The 21,260-nt window shown below is 38.3% G+C and overlaps 1 protein-coding gene across 6 annotated transcripts in view; it reads right to left on the bottom strand.

Moving 5' to 3' along the window:
- Nucleotides 1-21,260, bottom strand: part of SMG7 (SMG7 nonsense mediated mRNA decay factor) — a 130,495-nt gene that overhangs the window by 85,967 nt on the left and 23,268 nt on the right. For 5 of the 6 annotated variants that reach the window (XM_007480937.3, XM_056815632.1, XM_056815631.1 and 2 more), the window contains exon 1: nucleotides 9,006-9,341. The exons of the other annotated variant lie outside the window; for it this stretch is intronic. In XM_007480937.3, coding sequence (XP_007480999.1) covers nucleotides 9,006-9,034 — 29 coding nt within the window. In that variant the 5' untranslated portion in view covers nucleotides 9,035-9,341. Of the gene's footprint in view, nucleotides 1-9,005; nucleotides 9,342-21,260 lie in introns of those variants that run through there. 6 annotated transcript variants of the gene reach the window in all.

Here is a 21,260-nt window from a genome sequence, read left to right as displayed (position 1 = left end):
TCATCTTGCTGAGTTCAAATCCAATCTTGGATACTTACTAAGCTGTATGGCACTGGACAAGTCAATTAGCCCTGTTTGCCTCAGTTTCCTCATCTGGAGGACTTTTAGCTGGGGAAGATTAGGCAAATTAGCTGGAAAAGAAAAGGCAAACTATTCCAGAATATTAGCCAAGAAAGCCCCAAATAGAATGAGGAAAAGTAGGACCTGACTGAAATGACAATAAATTTATTATTTAATCAATCTGTTTATATTTTAGGACCAGCCAGGAGGAGCCCACTGTTAAATTTAGAGGTGCTAGTTTTAAAAAACAAATTTTGTTATATTAAAATGAGATTTGTCTAATAGATCATCATTTTCAAATTCTTTTCTATCATCATTAAAAAGAGTCTGGCACCTAACTAAATTCAAAATGTTGTGCCAGGCGCAGGAGAACAATATGTACAATATTGTGCATGATGACAAATGAAAACACTAAAAAAGTATCCAAACTCAGAATAAAATCCTGCTCTTGGTTCCAAAGGACATACTGCCCTTCTTTGCTGTCAAGTTAACAAGCATTTCCTATGTGCCAGTCAGGCAAATTATCAATATCCAGTGGCGAGATTATTGGCTTTGCTTAATCGTTCTCTTTTTAAGAAGGAAGAGATCATATGGTGAGGGAGGTGACTGGGAATCAACCAGTATTCAGCATCCACTGTACTGTGCTAGGTGCTAAGGGTACAAGTATACAAAGCGAAATGGTTTTCCCTGACTCAAGGGAATTGGGATTATATTCTACCAAAAAAGGGGTGTATAAGTAAAAAAGCATTAAACAATTTTATCAAATTTTAACTGAAAAAACTGCTAGATGCTAGAAACATAGGTCCTGTCCTCAAGTAGCCTGCAGTATTGTTAGGGAGCCAGGTCAGATACCTTTTTAAAAAATTGAACATAACAGCCTGAGTGAAAGGAAGAAGTCATTTGAGGGAAGAACAGGTATGAACAAAGGGCATGGAAGCAAAAGAAGGACTGATCTGTTTGGAAGACAATCAGTACTACAATTTAGTTAAAATGGATGATTTGCTATGGGGAATTACTGACTCTTAAGATTTATACAGATCATATTGTAAAGGGCCTTGAATTCTGAAGCCAAAGAATTTATTCTTTATTCTATAGTCAACAGAATGACATTGAAGCTAGATGACCTGTATAAAAGCAGTGCTTTAAGAAGACTATCTGGCATTGGTGCATAGGATTGATGGAGGAGTGGAATGAAATGGGACTAAAGACAAAAAAATTGTTAGAAAATTAGCAGTCTGGGGCAAAGCCAACTGGTGCATTGAGATAGGGAAGAAAGAAAATCAAGAAACATAATTAAGGAAAAGATCTTAAGAACTTGGTGGAAATGAGATGAGAAAGGAAAAAAGAATCCTTTTGTTGTGGGTGGACACCATGTTTTATTATGCTATAGGTTATAAAAAAGGACCTTCTGGGGGGAAGGAGTGAAATGGCTTCTTCACCATGAAACCACAGTGAAAGTAAAATTGTAATTGAGTCTTGACAGGTAGGAAAAGTTAGATAGATTCAAGAGGCATTTATTAAATATATTACCTTTGTTCAAAGAGTAAGGATTAAGGCCCATGGAAAGCCCTCTGTTCTTGGAATATAATGAAAGACAGCAAGCAGTAAGAATGAAATTCTGTTCTGAACTCTAAAGAGACCCCCATGCAGAAAGCTAGCTATGTGGCTATAATGCAGAACCACTGAAAGCCATTAAAATCTGGTCCAAAAGATGGTCCAAGCATGGAACATGTGGGACTTTGTTTTGTTTTTTTCTTGCTTTCTCAATTGATGGTCAGAGGTGGGATAGGGTGAGACAAGTCTTTATTGGGGGGGGGGGGGGGGGTGAGGGAGAAGACTATTTTAAAAAAGAAATCCCAGAAACTAATCCTTGTTAGTATGTTTCACTTTAGGAGTAGTAAGAGGGAAGCATGAGGCAGAAAAGGTATAAGGTAGTGGCCAGCAAGGTAGAAGAACCATAACTCTATCACTGGGCAAATCCAAGAGAGCACTCAATAATGTCAAAGAAGCAGAGCAAGGGAAATGAAGACTGAGGGGAAAAATGGTCACAACCTTTTTAGAAAAAGTTGGTGGTTGACTTGGGAAATAGTTGACATTTGAATAAAGCTTTTATTATTTACAAAGTGCATATATGTTATATTTAATTTGATCAAGATAATACTCAATATTATTCCCCATTTTTATAAAATGAAGAAATTTAGGCTCAGAAGTTATCCTGGTAGTCAGTCAGTAGAGATCAAGTCTTCTGATTCCAAATTCAGAGTTCTTGACAATAACTTACAAAAGTGGGAAAAGAAGGGCCTCTGAAGGCAGGGAGCTAAAAAGAGAAGGGTTGTTGGGGGAAAAAATGGAAGTAATCAATATAGACCACTTTATGTGCAGTGGTAAGCATACAATAGGTATTAAATTTTCATCAAAAATCAAATCAAATTTGAGAATTGGACCTAAAAAGGAAGGGAAATGGAATAGTACTAACTTGAGGGGATGGCAGAAACAAGGGAATGTTGTTTCCCTCAATACAAGGAGAACTTAATAAATGTTTATAATCAGAAAGAAATTAGCTAGAAGACAAGAGATGGGATTCTTACTTGGAACAAATCCCTGGGGAATAGGAAAGGAACAGACTTTATAGAAGCACAGGTAGAACAGAGTAGAATTTCACTGGAGTACAAGCTATCTACTTTTCCCTTTAAATGTTCATCACCCATCAAATCATAATCCAGACTGCCTACAAATCCATAGCCTTTTGTCTGTAAATCCTAATTTATTTAATGAGAAAATAACTTGTAAATGTCTGATCAGAATAATGAAGTCTTCAGACTCATGAATACATATTTTTAGAGGGGGAAGCTGAAGAATATAGCTATTCAGTTCAATGAAATCAACTGAAATGTTTGCTTAAGTAACCAGTTTACTTTCTCACAATAGCAAAAATGGAAATTAAAAGTCAACATTACACCCCCCCTTCCTGTGCTATTTTATTTATTAATAGCCACTATTCATTCAAGAGCTGATAGAATGTCGAGTAGAATGTTGGATTTGAAAACAGGTTAGGTTTCTATTTCTCCTTTAAATACTTATAAGCAAATCACTTAACCACTCAAAACCTTAGTTTCCTCATCTATAAAATGAGGATAATCATAATACCTATTAAAAGGATTGTTGGAAGACTGAAATCAGATACTATCTGTAAAAACACTTAGCAAACCTTGAAGTGCTTTAAAAAATGTCTATTATTATAGAATTGTAATCAATCCTTGACTATTTTCAGATAAGCCATACCTCTGCCTCCTTCCTATACTAGAGGTTCCCTGCTGCCAGGGAGACCATGAGGTTCATTGAATAGAGTTGGAACCACAAGAACTTGTAAAGTAGTAGAGTTGAGACAAGATGCTAAACAACCTGTATCTTTGCCCCTGTCACTTGGCCTTGTTAACTAAATCTCATCCATAAAATGAAGAGATTGGTCCAGATAACTTCTGAGATATATAAACTCTAAATCTGGTAACACAATGGTCCCTGTTAACCACCACTGTCAAAATTTAACTTTTTAGAACAAAAGAACTAAAATTGCCTGTGCATGCCTAAAAATACAACCTTTAGTTGCAAAATATTTTATGGAAATTTGCCAAACTATAAATCACATATTTACTAACTCATCAATAAAATTCACTTTTGTGAGTTCTCTACCCACCTAAAAGACTGAACTTGAAACCTATAGCTTGAGTTTCAAGAATTAATCGATCATAAGAATCTTGAGAAGGTTATTTGGAATTAGTGGTATAGTCTTGTGAAGCAGTTTTTGCCCTATGCAATCCTAAAATCTGAAACAAATCTTCAAAATTGGCTTTCATTTTGAGCTTACAATGATTCAGGCTTGTCCGTATAGACAGCAATTAAACACAAATTCTTCGTCCACTCTAAAGGGGTAGCAAGTAACAGCTATTAGAAAGTAAAGAAATGCAGCAGTTTAGGGCAGGAAGTACACAATTCTGAAGACAACTAAAACCACAAGTAACTGCCAAATAGCAATTTAAGTCATACAATGGGCTCTACACTAAAAAAATTTTCTCCATGATGATCTTTGATGTTCATTTGGGAATGATAATCCCAACCTTTGTTTCTAACTCTCACTGGCTCAGCTCACTCAAAGCTCTTCTCCTGGAAGTTAGTTATCATCTAATTCTTTCTACTTTCTCATGCTCAAGACTGCTTGTCTCCTTTTTTTGTTAGCAGTCTCCCACTAAAAGGCTTTACTAATAGATTCCCTTAAAATTTCAGTATTGGAGTATACTTTATTGTCTCCCCTCACAAAATAAAATCTCCTTATCTTTTCACTCTTCAAGACCTTATGGTCTTTTTGACAAAAGTCTAAATCCTATTACAACAAAAAGTTTATAAGTGAATTAAATTCAAGAACAGCCCATTAACTTCAAACAACATCCACTAATTTTTCTTAAAGCATGCACTAGGTAAGGAAGTTACCAGGGTGGCTAAGCTGGGAAAAAGAAAACAAATCACCAAATGCTGGCAAATCACATACCATCTATCTATCTATCTATCTATCTATCTATCTATCTATCTATCTATCTATCTATCTATCTATCTATCTATCTATCTCAACAGCAAAGTTCTCCGCTATGTCCAGCTGTGTAGTTGCTGAAGGAAATTTCTTTCCAGTTGCTCTAGAAAGGCATTATATATCTGCATCCCATAACATTTAGTAAATGTGATTAGCACACATGTTAAATGAATAAACAAAGGAATTGTCTCCTCATAGGGCCTGCAACCCACTTTACCAGAACAGAGATCTTCTCCTTATCTTACCTTAACATGGGTTAGGCATTCTCTCCCTTACTTCCTTCAAACTTAATTCCCTTTTCTTCCTTCCCCTCTTTCTGCTAGAATTCTCAGATGCAAACCTCCTGTTTTCTAGAACATTTAATGTTATTGCAGGTCAACCATCATTTATTAAGCACTTACTATGTTAAGTGCTAAGTGCAAGGAATACAAATACAAGCAAAAAGACAGTCCCTGTCCACAAGGATTTTACATTCATATAAAAGAAAACAGAAAGGCTGGAATGAGAATGGGGATGTACCACAAGTTACTTTTTTTTTTAAAATAAGAAGCTTTAACATACAATATTTCTATCTCATATTCTATCATCTCCCAAATCAATTTTAATAAATTCTCCTAGGATTCCTAAAAAGCACAATAAATTCTCCCCTTTCGCCTTTAACAAAGTGAGTCTCTCTTACCAATTCTTTTAACTTAGTTAATATTATTCCTTTCTCACCCAAATTATTAAAAGTTCATTAACACTTTCAGTTCATCCTACCTTTTCTCCTTATCCTATCAGTGCTGACTTTGAAATGCCTCTTTCCAATATGGCATGAGTCAAATGAGAAAATTCACTCATTTTAAAATTTGATGGGGGCAGCTGGGTGGCTCAGTGGATACAGAACTAGGCCTAGAGACAGTAGGTTCTAGGTTCAAATCTGGTCTCAGACACTTCTTAGTTGTGTGACCCTGGTAGTGGTAGTCTCTCGGTGACGGAGAATGACAATTGTCTTTGTGCATTATCATCTACTGATGTACCCTCATGTAGCTTTGGAGTCCAAAGACTGCTTGAAGAGGGTGGACGGGGTTAGGATAGATGAATGTGCACAAAGATACTTGTGCGTGAAGGAGATTTAAGTGGAAAAGTCGATGCACAGAGACAGTCCCCCATTGCCTAGTCCTTACGGCTCTTCTGCCTTGGAACCAATACACAGTATTAATTCCAAAGTAGAAGATGAGGGTTAAAAAAGCTATTACTTTAACCCAACTAAAGTATCACTTCTGTATATCTTTCTTCCTATTATTCAGCATGAGAACATATTTCAAGAAAACTCGCTCCTCAACTTAATGTTTCTAGACATTTTGACAGCTTATTTCAAAAGACCTGATACCCCATACAGCCACTTCCAAGTACAGGTTCATTGGCAAAACCTCTTTTAGTCCATTTAACAGTCTTTTCCAAAGAATTAGAAAACTGTTCCCCCCTCCTCCTTTAACTCTATATGGCTAAAGGCATAGTTAATTCTCACCCATCCTTTACTCTACAGGCCTTATAAATCTTATCTTTCTGGAAACTTCTAAAACATTCAGTGTCATTATCAATTCCCAATGTCCTACTATGCCAGTGCCAAAAGGTCAAGAGTTTTTTTGCAAATTAAAATTCAGCTGTGGTGAAATAAAATTTTACACACAAAGATCAGTAGCTATGCAATGTTAAAACTGCCCAGTCACTCTTTCTCTACCATGGACAAAGGTAGGAAAACAAAACTTCAGCTCTTATAATCAAGGTCACAGAGAATGACCTCTATACTTTCAAATACATTCAACAATATCCAGCATCATCTTTGAGAACCTCTAAAAGAAGTTTTAAGAAAATACTTTCCTGAAGATTCTCTCAGACCACTCGAAAGAGGGAAAAGTTCTGTATAACATCTATGACCTTTCTTCAATCTTGTACATCAGTCTCAAATCCAATACCAATCTGCTTTATTTGGTTAGGAAAGGGGAATGAAATTGAGGATTCATCATACAAAGGCCATCTTGGGCTCAACCCACTGACCTGGTAAGATGTCATGCAAATAATTTACAGAGCTTGAAAGTCTTTAAGAGATTGGTTATTTTTTTATTTACTATTTATTTATCTCATTTACTAGATAAACTAAAGCCCAAGGAGGTCTTGGACTACAAGTTTCTTGACTCCTAAAATTCAATACCCTTTCCATTAAACTCACCCTTCACTAAAACTCAGTTCCTAAATTTATTTAGTCAGGTAATAGGATTACAGATTTAGATAGCTTGAGGATCTTATTCACCTATATTGGTTACAAGGCAAATGAGAAGAAAGGGCAAGGCAATGGGGGTTAAGTGACTTGGCCAGAATCACATAGCTAGGCAGTGTCTAAGGTCAAATTTGAACCTAGGGCCTTGGCCTTCGGTCTCTAGGCCTGGCTCTCAATCCATGAGTCACCTAACTGCCCCCCTCTTAATCCTTTCATTTTTACACCAAGAGAGCAAGAAGAGTGGCTTAACTTGGTCATGTCACATTGAACTGGAGCCTAGGTCTTCCTGATCCTATCTACTTCTGCTATTCTGTTTTCTCTAGTAATTCCTATTCTTTTTCTAATTTCTCCAAAGAATTAAACCAATCCCAACTCCAAACTACTGTTGAACTCATTGATTTGTTCCCTACTCCTCCAACAAGCAAAAAGTAGAAAATAGTATGTAAAACTTTTTTCCTATTCTGGTAACAGTTTAAATTGCCATGGGTTTTCAGAAGTCATTGGCATTTTCTCATAAACCCTTTGGTTTCCAAACCTTCACCAAATTCACTGACATTATCTTGGGTCTTAAAGATTGTCCTACTAGAAAACATATTTGGATTTTAATGATAGAATACCAGTTCATAAGAAAAAGTTTTGTCTGTACACACGTTAATCAACTACTTAATCAGATAACTCCTATACTGAATAGGTGCATATGTACTGCCTTAATCATCACTTCTGTATAATCTCCATATTCTTCACCTTGCATCACTAGATAAGTCATTCTCTGACTTCAAGCATAATGTAAAAGTACCAAGTCGGAGGCCCCTAGTTTGGATCCTGGCTCTGTCAATTTACTCAAGTCTGGGTGACCTTGGGCAAGTCAGTTAACCATTAAAGGACTCAGTTTTCTCATTTGTAAAATGAAAGAGACTACATTATTTCCAAGGTCCTTTCCAGTTCTAAGAAATTGTTTTTAATAACCTCTTCAGGTTGAACCAAATCACAAATATGCTACATGTGCAGAACTTTCCCTCACAAGTTAAAGCCTGAGCAGAATTAAAGCATAAACCTTTACCTTATTAATAAAGCTAGAGCAGCGTTCCTCATTTCAAGCCTTTCACCCCTCCATTCTCCAGAAAGCATAGAATCATTCTTCTTTCCCATCTCTCCATATGGCCCGGCATTGCTAGCTCTGATGCTTCCCAACCTAAACCTGGAAGGCCACTAAGAATTCTCTGACCCCTCTATCTGCAGAGTACAAACTTCCCACGTTTTTCAACACTGCAACGCAAGGGTGCACAGCACATTTCGGTGGTCCACCGCGGCTAACAAATACTCATTTCATTTCCTCCACCATTTAAACTCTCAATAGCCCTTCCAGAAACCCTCCCTTTGCATGTAAATCACTCTAGTCCAGGTACCCACCCACTCAATTCAACAGACATTAATCACCTACTAAGTGCAAAGTACTTTGTTAGGAGCTAGGGAAGATATCAAGTTTAGAAGGCGTGGTCTTACTCGACCCATCGCTAGTACCACCAAGGGCCTCCCACCTTTTTTTCCGGTATCTTCCCCTCCCCAAAAGAAGCGTGCTAGACCCCACCCCTTTTCTTTTATTTCCCCCCCCCCAATACGTCACTCTACCTATGCAGTCCAAGTTCCTCATACCAGATCGAGCGACCATACATAGATTTCTCTACGACCTGATCATCTAGGTGTGATTGCAGCGACCCCCGAGGTCTGCCCCGGACCTCCTGGATCCGCAGTCGGTGCCTCTCTCGGCCATTCATGGATCTCCCTCGCTAGAGACCCTTCCCCCGTTATCGGTTCTTCCAAGAAACCCCCTTCCCAGGTGTGTGGATTCCCAGCCGAGGAGCCTCGACTCGGGCGGGTCCCCCCCACCAACCCGGCTCCCCGTCTCCCCCAATCCTAGGCCGGGACCGGCGGTGTGCCCCCCGCACCCCCAAGCCTTTATCTTCCGCGGAGAATCACCCGCCTCTCTTGGGGGACCGGCTGGGGTTCCCCCCTCCCGGGGTTCCTCCAGATCAGCACAGGGACTTTCCCCAGCCCCCACCCCTAGCGGCTCTTTCTGGGCAAGGGCCCGACCCTGGCTCTCACCGGAGATACTGCGCGCTCTGCAGGCTCATCCTCCGCCGCCGCGTCTCCCCGCGAAGCGTCCGTGGATCTCTCAGGCTCCTCGGAGCGGCCCCGCGGTACCGCTGGTGCTGGCGGCCGCCGCCATCTTCCTCTCCTCCGGCTCCTCCTCGCCCGGCGGGAGGGGGGGGTGAGTGAGGCGGAATGGGGGGGGTGGGGAAGGAGCGGGTGAAGCTGCTCTCGCTGCCGCTCCGGCCCGTGGGGCGCAGGGACACTACGACCCAGGAGGGGGGAGGGGGAGGGTCCTCGGAGGGGGGCGGGAGGAATGGGGAAGAGGAAGGAAACCGGAGGTAGCCGCTCTCGCGAGACTTCGGCGGCACTGGTCCCACTGCCTGATTTCCGCTTTTCAGGAGAGACCTCGGAGGCTGTCGAGGCGTGTGCCGCAGTTGCGGCTTCTCCACAGCCTGTTAGTGGCGCTTGCTAGTACTCTGTTTTATCCTCCTCCCGCTTCTCCAGCGGGAAGGGGCAACCCCAGCCGCTCCGGGAACATCGAACCCGAAACAGACTGGAGTTACACTCAAAACCTTCCCCCGTCTTTCTCTTTACCCCCGCTCAACTTCTCTTCCTATTTCCACACCCCCACGCTTCCCCACCGGAAACGCCTCCTCTCCTTCCTACAGTTCCGTCCGCCGGTCCCCCGACGCTATTCTTCCCCTCGCGCGCTAGGGAGTGACGCGAGGGACCCCTCCTCCTCTTCTCCCCGGCCCCTCCCCCTGCACGCGGAGGGACTGTTGGAGGGGGTAGGGAGCCCCGGCAGAAAGGAAACGAAACCAATGGGATTGGAGGAGCGGCTGCCATGGCGACCAGTGGCTGCGGTTGTATTGTCATGGTAACCAATGTGTGGGGAGTAGGGGGTGGTGGAGGAACTTTCCGGTGGCGAATGGGTTCTCTCGAAAACACCCGTGGCTGCTTTTGGCTTTCCCGGAGTCTTAAGGCTCTACCTCGAGGTCAACCCCTTGGGAATCATTCTCTTCTTGGCCTCTCGGACCCCTTTCCTAGACCGGGACGACCCCATGTCTTCTAAGAGCTTGCCGGAGGGGGTGGGAGCAAGGAGGGGAGAGGCGGAGGCAGTGGCTCCCGGGAACACCCAGGGCTTCCCCCAGGACTAGCCTGCGGGTGGCGGGATCCCAGCGCGGCCGCAGTCTTAAGGGGGTTGGGAGGAGGCGAGGGCCTCCGGTCACATGGAGTTACCTCCACCGCGGCAGACTCTGCTTCTCCTGGGGCGCATTGGAAAGTCATCATGCCAATATTCGTGTTTTTAAAAAACCAGGTGAGGGACTTTAAAAGTTATTTTTCTGGAGCCATAGTGGAGTCGCGGGTAGGCTATCCGCCGCCCCAACCTGGGGAGCGGCCCTGCGGTGGAAAAGATCAAGGTCAAAGCCGTATTATCCGGAGGCTCTTGGGGCTCGAGGGTCCCGAGGCTCTCTAGTCTCCGCTAGAATTTACGGACAAGTTATTGTGTATCGAAACTTGCGGCAAAAAAAGTATCCAGATGACCGCAGAATGGAGGAAATCTGGGAAGGGGATTTCATTTTATAAAATAACTCGCCCCTTGATAGTGGAAAGCTATGGAAAAAAGGAACCAAGTTACTGGTGAAACGCTGGAGACGAGAATTAACCGAATTGGCGAAAGAACATTTAAAGAGGAATCCCCTGAGCTTTAAAAACTTTGGCAAATTCTAAGTGTCTTGGTACCAAGACACTTTGCTTATGGCTTTAGGAGATTGGAACGTTCGAGAACAACTTGACATAAAACTATCATGACTAAGAGCTTTTTTCTTTATCATGCTAGCTGAAGGAGCATCTCCAAGATCCTTCACTTCCTGGTTTATATTTTTTTTTAAAGTGTCCCATCTGTTTAAAGTCCAATAATGCAAATAGTTTGGAACTACCAAAAAAAATACGATTTTAAAAGAAATTCTAGCGGCACAATTAATATCAGGGTTTAACTAGACACTAGCTCAGATAAGGAATACAGTCGAGTATTTCCTGGGATGCCTAGGCAGTGATATCCTAAATTTTACGTCATCCTAGACGATTTCCAGCGGTACAATGCCCCCTGCCACCATACTTGAGCATTGACTCACAAGCAAGAGAGCCATTTAGTGAAGCAGCTTTCTCACAAAAATGGTTCTACACAGAGGTTGAACTTGATGTATGCACTCTGAAAGGAATTTCTGATTTATATAAAGTAACTTAAATTTCCTCCCTTTATTAATAAAGTATTGTAAAATATTTTGCTAATAAGGTATAAAGTTTAAAATGAATTTTATTAGCACTAGTTACCCTGATAAATTGCTTGAAATTTTTAAAATAACTTTTTTAAACATCACCTTCATTTCCTTATAGCCTGCTGCCCCTTCTCAGAGAGCCATATATTATAACAGAGAATAAAGAAAAAGAAAAAAAATTTGGTGAAACTAACCTAATACCATATCAAGTCCAACATTATATGAAGTTTGCCATACCAGTGACCTCCTGCCAAAAAAAAAAAAAAGGGAGGGGGTGCCTTAGATCTCTTGGGGATAAAATGTGGTCATTGAAATTATACAAGATTCAAATTCATTTTTTAAAATTTACATTATTTTTCTCGTGGTTGTTCACTTTGCAGTGGTTCTTGTCTTTATATATTTTTATATATTCTTCATATTCACTATTTCTTACAGTAGAGAATCCTGGTGGCAAAATGGGGTAGACTGCTGAACTTAGGATAAATGTGAGTTCAATTCAGATACTAGCTGGGTGTCCCTGAAGAAATTACTTAAGTACTCTCAGCTTCAGTTTCCTCCTTGGTAAAATTAGGGATTTGAACTCAGTAAAATCCAAGAGGTCTTCTGGCTCTAAATCTATGATTCTAGTAATCATTACATTTTTATACCACAATTTGTTTTAACCATTTCCTAATTGATAATCATATGTACTTAAAAAAAGAAACTTTTCCTTCTGTCTTTGAATTGATACTAAGGTCTAAACAATTGGGGTTAAGTTCAGGGTCGAAAAGCTAGGAAGTATTTGGGGCCAGATTTGAGCCCAGGACCTAAGCTAAACTCCATCTACTGAACCACCTAGATTCCCCAAAATAGCTGTATATATTTTCCATTTCTTGATAACAATTGAAGATCCATAATCCATAAATATTGTCTTGTCCTCGTCCATATTTTTATACCTGTCTCCTACTGTGATCTCCATCAGTATGTTGAACTTATATATAAGCACCTTTCTTCAAGAAATATATTTTGTGGGGGCAGCTGGGTAGCTCAGTGGATTGAAAGCCAGGCCTAGAAATGGGAGATCCTAGGTTCAAATCTAGCCTTAGACACTTCCCAGCTGTGTGACCCTGGGCAAGTCACTTGACCCCCATTGCCTAGCCCTTACCACTCTTCTGCCTTGAAGCCAATACACAGTATTGACTCCAAGACCGAAGGTAAGGGTTTAAAGAAAAAAAGAAATATATTTTGCTTTTCCCTTCAATCATAATTCATCCTGTACTTCAATTACAAGTAACTGGTAGTGGCACTGACCTGAAGTAAAAAAATACCTAAAAGGAGAGGTTGCCCAATTTCCTTTAGGCCTTTTCTGATTTTGTTTAGACCTTGCCTTACATGTGCATATTCTTATGAGAAATTAATACAGGAAGTACTGAGAATATAATTTAGGTTTTATAATGCACAATATTTGGTGCTCTCTTAATGCTTTTTATCAAACTATACCTAATAGTTGGCCTCTCTACTACATAAAATTACAAAGTCATAAAGCACTCATAAATCTACCTCTCATTTCCCTTCATTAAAGAAAACTTGATGTGTATGAATTATTTCTACAATCTTCCCAAAAAACCTCACCACAAACTAATCATCATTCCCATTAGAGTCAGGAGGTAGGAATCTGTGCCCACAGATATGCAATATTAGGACATTAGAAATAAGATTTGAAAGGTCTGGTGAATTTCAGAATCCTTCCCCATTGTGGCTATTATTTAAAACTTAAATTTTGTTAAGTAAATAGTATTTACACTTTTAGCCAGACAAAAAAAAATTTCTGAAATTCTTTTATCTCACTTCAAACTGACAATGAGTCCTGTGTTGCAGGAAATTTTACCAAATAATAATTTAATACAATATTTGATCTATGTAGAATTAATGTTTACAAAGCACAAATACATTTAGGTGCTTAATTATTAATTTTTGGAAGACAGTGATTTTGGAATAGAGCATTATTATCCCTCAAGCCAGAGACACAGAATCTATCCTTTCTGCCCAATTTCTGCAAGTTTAGTATGGTTCTAGCAGTGTTTATACAATATTTTTTGTATTTTCTGGGACATGTTCCTGGCCAGGATTTTAGATTATTTTTGGTGACCTGGATAGGTCTGTGTGCAACAGGTGCTGTGCTGGTGCCAACAGGTCTGTGTTTTCAAGAAAATGAGATTTCAGATTATCAACCCCAGAAGGGAAGGATAAGCAAGCTGTGGAAAATCTGATTCTGCAACATATCTATGTTCTTTATTTCTGTGCAGATAACAATCCCATCTAATGCTTGCTCAGACCATGTCTCTTATCCTCCCATAAGTTTATCAGAGATTCCACTTAGTAAGAGGTCTTTACCAATTTCTGTATTTTAAGATTATTAGTGGAGCACTTTGTTTACCTATCGTCCCTCATTGTCACATGCAACCCAACCATCCTCTCTTCCTATTACATAATTCCTTGATAATGTCTTTTACTCCTATTCTTCTTTGAAGTTCCTATTTGGTTAAATGTTGAATCTTATACCATATGCCTTTCCATAAACCTCTGTGTAGTACATAGACATTTTGAATTCTTCAGAAACAATTGTATCCCATGCCCTGCTGCTGTATATCAATGCCAGTAGAATATTGATATTCCAAGCATGAACATTTTGTTTTCATCGAAAGCTTGGTGAAGGAGCATTGCCATTTCCTGGAAGCAATACAGCCTTCTCTCAACCTCCTACTCAATTTTGTGCCTGACTCATTGTCCATCTGTATTGTCTTTCCCAGATATGCATACTGATGGACAAGCTTCATTGGTTGTCCATCCAATTTCATGTTAACATCTGGACAATAGATATTCTTCATCTACTTGGCCTTTTCCTGTACAAGATGGTCAGACCAAACAAATTGATTTGGGTGTACAGACCTATTCCAGTAGGCTCTCTAATATTTGGAACTTGATTCAGTCAGTACAGTGACATTCACAAAGAGGAGGACTTCTCTATCAAAGGGAAATCAAAATTATCTTTCCTGTCCTATGTATGAAACCCAAAAGAGATTAAATGATTCAACTGTGTAATTGAATGATTCATGCTAATTTTAAATAACAAGCCAATAGCAATTAGGACAATTTTTGAACTGGGTGGATCTGGCTATCATGATTACTAAACAAGGTTGAAGTCAAGTATCTTGGAGGTACTATACTAAATATTTGTTCACTAACTCCTAAAGAACTGCAGCCCAGGGGGGGGTAGCTGGGCAACTGGGTAGCTCAGTGGATTGAGAGCCAGACTTAGAGGTGGGAGGTCCTAGGTTCAAATGTGGCCTCACACTTCCCAGCTGTGTGACCCTGGGTACTTGATCCCCCCCCCCCAAAAAAAAAAAATTGTAGCCCAAACAGATCCATTCCTGCAGTCTACCCCAAGAATAGGCAATTCTGATTAGGAGAGAGAAAAGGCATTTTTGGTCCAAATCTCCCTTACTGGACTGTGGTCTAGCCCAAGTCCATTTTATCCAGAAATAAATTTTATATACTTCAAATGAATTGCTGAAATCCCAAGTATACAATCTTTATAGAGTTTCCTTTCTCATAACTTGGATGTTAAGGCAAGCTTTATCAGTCTTGCTAGAGTCCTTTATTAAAATACAGATATGCCTGGGTACTTAATATTATTAAGGTCATGTTAGGTCCTAATCTGTTAACTTTAACAGTACTTAGCAAGATTGGGATATAGCCAACCTCCTAGAAGAAAGTAAAAGATATTGATTGAACAGGTAAAAAGCCACTAGAGACAATCTTTGTTTAATTTACAGGTTTGCCTAGGGCAGGTTCTAATTTTCCACACCTTTATTTACAAACTCAGCCATGGGGATTTAGTTCCAGAAACCAGAGACCTAGATTCCTCTGTGGAAAAAATACAAAATCATTAATTTTAGTGTTGGTAGAGACGATCAGTCACTAACTAGTCCAATTAATAGTAGAAGGGAATCTTCATAACATACATGAATTGTGGTCCCTTGGCCACTACTAGAAAAACTTCCAATGAGTCCAAACTGCTAAAGTAACCAATTGGATTTTTTTTTTTTTGGACAGCTCTTGTTAGAAATTTTTTTCTTTATGAAATCTACCTTCAGCCTTCCCCACTGCTCCCAGGGCTGCCTTGAGAGCCAAAGAGAAGGTTAATCCTTTCTCAGGGCTGTTCTTCAAAAGACAATGTCTTCAACAGCCTTAGTTCCTGCCTTTCTCATATGACAAACCCAAGAACTTTCACTTTCCTGTTTATTAGTGTTCTACAATCTGTGGGGCCATAACTGAGGAAGTGCTCCAGATGTAATCTTGCCAGGGCAAAGTATAAGATATTTTTATACCCTTTTTCCTGGGAGATAGTCCCTTATTAATGAAGCCAAAGATCCTACTAGCAGATTTGTTTGTTGCTGCCCCAGTCATATTGCTGAATTATATTGAATTTTCAGTTCAATAAAACTCTGATTTTTTTTTTCAGACAGAAGATTCCCTGTATATCAAAAAGCATTTACTAAATGCTTTCCATGAGCCAGGCATATTCTATATGGTACTATATACTATAGGTACAAAGAAAGTTAAAAAAAAAAGTCCGTATCCTCACTTGAAAATGTCTATGTACATATATGATCTACTATCTATAGCATAAATTAAAGGCAATTTCATAAGGAAGGTTCTAGCAGTGGGAGGTTGCAAGATGGCAGGTGAAAGGTAAAATGATTGAGGAAACAACAGGTTTAAGCTTTTCAGCATATGAGTTTATTAAACAATGCATGGCAATTGCCCAACAAATCGGGACCAGTAAGCCTTCCCCAGCTTTGGCAGTGATCCCAAATACAGGAGGAAATGAATTTTTATACATTAAAAACAAATAAGTGCAGTTTGTTAGAAAATAACCAGGATTCAAAATTAGGTCATTTGGTTTCTAATTGGAGGAATGATCCAGGGACCTTCCCAGGTTAGAGAGTAAACAGATTCAATTCCTTGAAGTCAGAAAAAGATGTATTCCACTTTTCCACCCAAGTGTCTCTATTTAATCAGAGAAACAAGGAAAAAGTAGCTGAGCTGAGCTGAGCTGGAAGGGACCAGTGTACCCCAGTTTTTAGATAAGATATAGTGGGTACTTGTGATGTATAATTGTGAGAAAATTCTTTGCATCAGTCTCTGAATATAATGGGGCTAGGAGTCTCTAAGCAATAGACAGAGGTAGTCCAGCTTCCAAGTCATGAAGGGATAGGTTCAAACAACAAAATAAAGTTTCCCCCCAATTTCCACAATTGAATAAAGTTTTTTAACAAGACAGAGTTTGGACTAGACCCAAAATTGGATAGAAAGAGGACTGGGCTAGCTCCAGAATTCAGTCATGAGATGGAGTTGGTGTGGTTCACTCAGTTCCCAAAATTAGCCACTTGCTGTCCCAACTTCTCTCAATTCTGAGGGAGAAAGGTATATTTTTAAGACTTAAAAAAAACCTAAGTGTAAGATTTTACATTAATCCTTATTGAATTCCTTACAGATTCGTTACAATGCATATTCTAGCCTGTCAGTATATTTTCAGATACTATCAATCACTAGTCATTACTCTGCAGTTATAAATTTTTTTTTTTACTCAGAAATTATTTTGGCCTAAAATGTAACCAAGCTAAAAGTATTGTTTCTTTCTCCTTCCCTAATTCTAGGAATGGAGGTGGGCTGTTATTATATGACTCCTGGAATGTACTTACATTTGAGATAATATTAGTGATCAAAATTAAATCTTGCCTTTATGTCTTTAAGAGATCCTATTGAATGTGTTTTTCTAAATTCTATTTCTAGACAAGTCAACTTTCATATCTATCACTGGCAATGAATTATGATTACTTCCCCATTTCCTCTAAATAGCTTCTGTAGTGTCTAACTAAGTCAGAAACGGAAGTGAAAAAATTATGCCCATTTTGTAGAAGTGAGGGAAAGAATAAAGGAGGAAGAAAAGAAGGAAGCAGCTGAGAAATGATAGATGAAATGACTTGCCTTAAGCCATACAATGTGTTTGTTTTTCTGTATTCTATTTGAACTCAGTATTGCCCAATGTTTATCAATCCTGGAAAACATAGAAACTTGTCAGAACACTAGATCCTTCCTGTTCAGCAGAGCCCTGACAAGGCACATGTGTGTGCACCTTAGGCAAGGGCTTGGCATTTGGCTCTCTAAAGAATTCATGACCAAACAATTATAGAAAACAAAATGGCTATTTTTAGTACAGAAAATTTAATTAAAAGTTTTTGCACAAACCGAATTCTGCTAAAATTAGAGGAGAAGCAGGGAATTGGGAAATTCTTTGTAGCCATTTCTCTGATAAAGGTTTCACTTCTAAACTATAAAGAGAACTGATTCAAATTTATAAGATTAAGAACTATTTCCCAGTTGATAAATAGTAAAATTATATGAATACATTTTTCAGAGGAAGAAATACAAGCAATAAACAGACATATGAAAAAGTACTCTAAATCACAAATGTAGAAATGTAAATTACAATTCTGAGATTCTATCTTAAACTAATCAGATTGGCAAAATTAACAAAAAAGGAAATATGCTAGAGGAGCATGTGGGAAAACAATTATATTCATGCAGTAATGATAGAACTGTGAACTACTTTAACCATTCTGGAAAGCAATTTGCAATTAAATTATGCATACCTTTGTAAAAAGGCCAGCAATATCACTAGTAAATCTATCTCCAAAAGACATCTAAGAAAAAGAAAAAAAATGTACAAAAGCATAGCTGCTTTTTGTGTTAGAAATGAATTGGAAACTATGAGGATGCCCATCAATTGGGAAGTGGTTAAACAATTATATAAATATGATGGAATACTTTTCTGTAAGAAATGATCAAGGATATGGTTTCAATAACAATATTGTAAAGACAAGTAACTTTGAAAGACTTACAAGATCTGATGTACATGATAACAAACCAAAATTCCAGAAGACAAAAGATGAAGCACGCTACCCATCTTTCACAAAGAGATGTGATGGATTTGAGTACAGATTGAGACATGTTATTTTGGACACAGCTAATATTGGAATTTGTTTCACTTGTGTATATATATTTATCATGGGTTTTATTTTTCTTGATTTCTCATTGAGGAAGAAGGGAGGTGAGATGAAGATAAAGATTCTCTGAAAATAAACTTGAATTTAAAAAAAATGTTTTTAAATTTATCTGCAAAATGTTACTGACTAGGTAATATAGGTAAAGTTCTTTATAAACAATAAATGTGTGGGAACTAGTTTTATTTGTCACATCCTGAAATTAGTTACTCTCTTGCTATTGTTTCTTAACTGCTTTTCAAATTGTTATTTACTGGGTGCTTTACTATATTTCAAGAAACTTGGCTTAAAAACAACCATGATGTTTGAGCACATTTTTCATTTTCCTAGTGGACTACTATACTAGAGTACATCTACTTTTGTGCTCTGACTGACACGGTTATCTCAATTGCTATATTATATAAAAGTTGGGGGACCTACTAAACTTATAAAGCTTAAAAAAGGTTTCCATTGTATTTGTAGAAAGAGACACTCAAGCATCTTCATTATGGGAAGAAACATATAGTTGAGTACTTTATATTTGATACATTTATTTATTACATCTAAATTCAAGGGAGAGTCAACTTTTTAGGGATCTGGGCTTTTTTGGGGAGGAAGATAAAAACTTATGAAATTTGAAACAATATATTTATATGTTTCTTAAGTCATTTAGAATTTAAGCATATGCAAGATTACTGAATTATAAAATGCTCAATACAACATGGACAAATGTTTCTATTAAGTCCAAGAAAATAAAAATAACCCACTGAAGGTTAGTTTAATAGAAAAAGAAATAGTTAAAATATTTTTCTTCACTATAGATACCTCACTTGAAAAGAGCACAGTATACTTAAAAGAGTTCTAGTCAACATAAAAGTTCTGTCTAAAAAGAATTTGCTGCCATTGGGTTGTCTTTGGGGTTTTTACAGTCCATCAATAATATACATGTGTATATGTACATATACACACTATACATACACATTTGTTTTAATCCATGTGGTTAGAAGTATTTGTTTATCCACAACAGTCATTTACACCAAGGTATTTCTAAGAATCCCTCCAAAACAACAAGTGAAATACCCATCTGAAACTGTAGCAAAAGAGAAAATGAAGACTTTGGAATTATGATCAGTGTATTCAAGGATTTATACTAACTTTGCCAATGATGCACAGTTTGAGGGTGAAAGTTGCTGTGGTTGCATTACATGAAACAAACTGTCCTCTACCTCACATGAAATTAAACAGTATTTTATATGGTTTTAGTAAACCAAGATGCATCTATCTGGTCACCTAGTTTACAAATTTTGAATTATATTTATTGAAACATGACATGCTCTTAGCCTATACCTCAATTGTATTTTGTGCTTTTTCCCCCCTTCCATTTTGATGTCTTATAAATACCTTGTATAGACTGGATTCAAATCCAAATAAAGAATTGTAATGATTTAAAAAAAAAACATGATGTGTCATAGAAATTTTAAAGCATGAAACCCTGTCCCTTATTGCTTCTTGAATATAGTATTCTAAGCAACTGCCCACCTTACCTACCCCTAGACCTGGCATTCAGTCTTCAACTTAGTCTTATCCATCTATATTTCCATTCCCACCAACCTGTTTTCCTCTCATAGCTAGCCTTTTGAGGTAGCCATCCTCTTACTTTGTATAATTAGAGGGGTGCCAAGGAGATCTTGTCCTTGTGCAAATATCTCCCCCAATTAGGTGGCACACTTGGAAAATTTCACTATTAAATATTCATTCCTCACTGACCTCTTCTGGCATCCATAAGTGAAACCTAATACCCCTGAGAAGGTAAACACATCAAGCTCTTATCAGTTTCTAATGTGAATTTTTGTTTTTCTCTGAGTCCCTAGCCTATTGGGGGAAAGGGAGCTAGAGAGCAGAGGAGAACTTTGCCTATTTTTTCATCTTACTTAGGGCCATACCTGTCCAATAATACTCCTTTCAAGAATGGTTGCTTCTACTTCCACTCTCCAAATCCCAAAGGTAAAGGGAAGTGAGGGAAAGAATAAACATTTATTTAGTGCCTACTATGTGCCAGGCACTGTGTGCTAATCACTTCAGAGATATCTCATTGAGGAAACCAAGAGTTCCACGAAACACCATGGATAAGGTGAAATGAAATCAAAGTCATATAGACTTTTGGGAATTCAGAGAAGTCTGAATAGGAGATATAGTCCTTATAGTGATAATTTGTCCTATACAATTATCTCATTCATCTACCAAACTAAAAAAAACAAAAATATAACTCATATTGTCCATACATTTAAAAAAGTCCTTTAGTTCATAACCATCAGAGATAATGTTGGCTCTTGGTTTTAGATAGATACTGCTTTACTTATTAAAAGACATTTATTTCTATACTTAATCAATTGATATAAATTTTTTCTCCTGGTTATTAATTTGGGCAGTTATGTTTATAATTTTCATCATATTGAAGCAGTATTATATTCCTGGTATAAATTCAGTCTCGTTTGTGTGTGTGTTGTGATATATTGTTGCAGTCTCATAGCTAACATTTTATTTATAATTTTTGGAGTGGAATATAGCATTCTGCAAGGCAAAGGATCTGGGCCTATACCAAAAATCACCTGTCCAGCAAATATGAGCATAATATTTAAGGGGAAGAAATTGATATTTAATGAAATAGAGAACTTCCAGGCATTCCTGACAAAAATGACCAGAGTTAAAAAGAAAATTTGAACAAAATTGACACTCAAGAGAAGTACAAAAAGTAAACAGAAAAAACTCGAAAGAATCAGTAAGATCAAACTAATCACATACCAGCATAGGAAAGTGATAACTAGTTTACTTAATATTTCTATGTTAAAAGAAATAAACTGGGGGCAGCTGGGTAGCTCAGTGGATTGAGAGCCAGTCCT

This window comes from Monodelphis domestica, chromosome 2 (genome assembly GCF_027887165.1).
Source record: "Monodelphis domestica isolate mMonDom1 chromosome 2, mMonDom1.pri, whole genome shotgun sequence".
Taxonomy (NCBI): domain Eukaryota; kingdom Metazoa; phylum Chordata; class Mammalia; order Didelphimorphia; family Didelphidae; genus Monodelphis; species Monodelphis domestica.
Note: the sequence above shows the minus strand (reverse complement) of the source record. Positions and strands in the feature narration are given on the sequence as shown.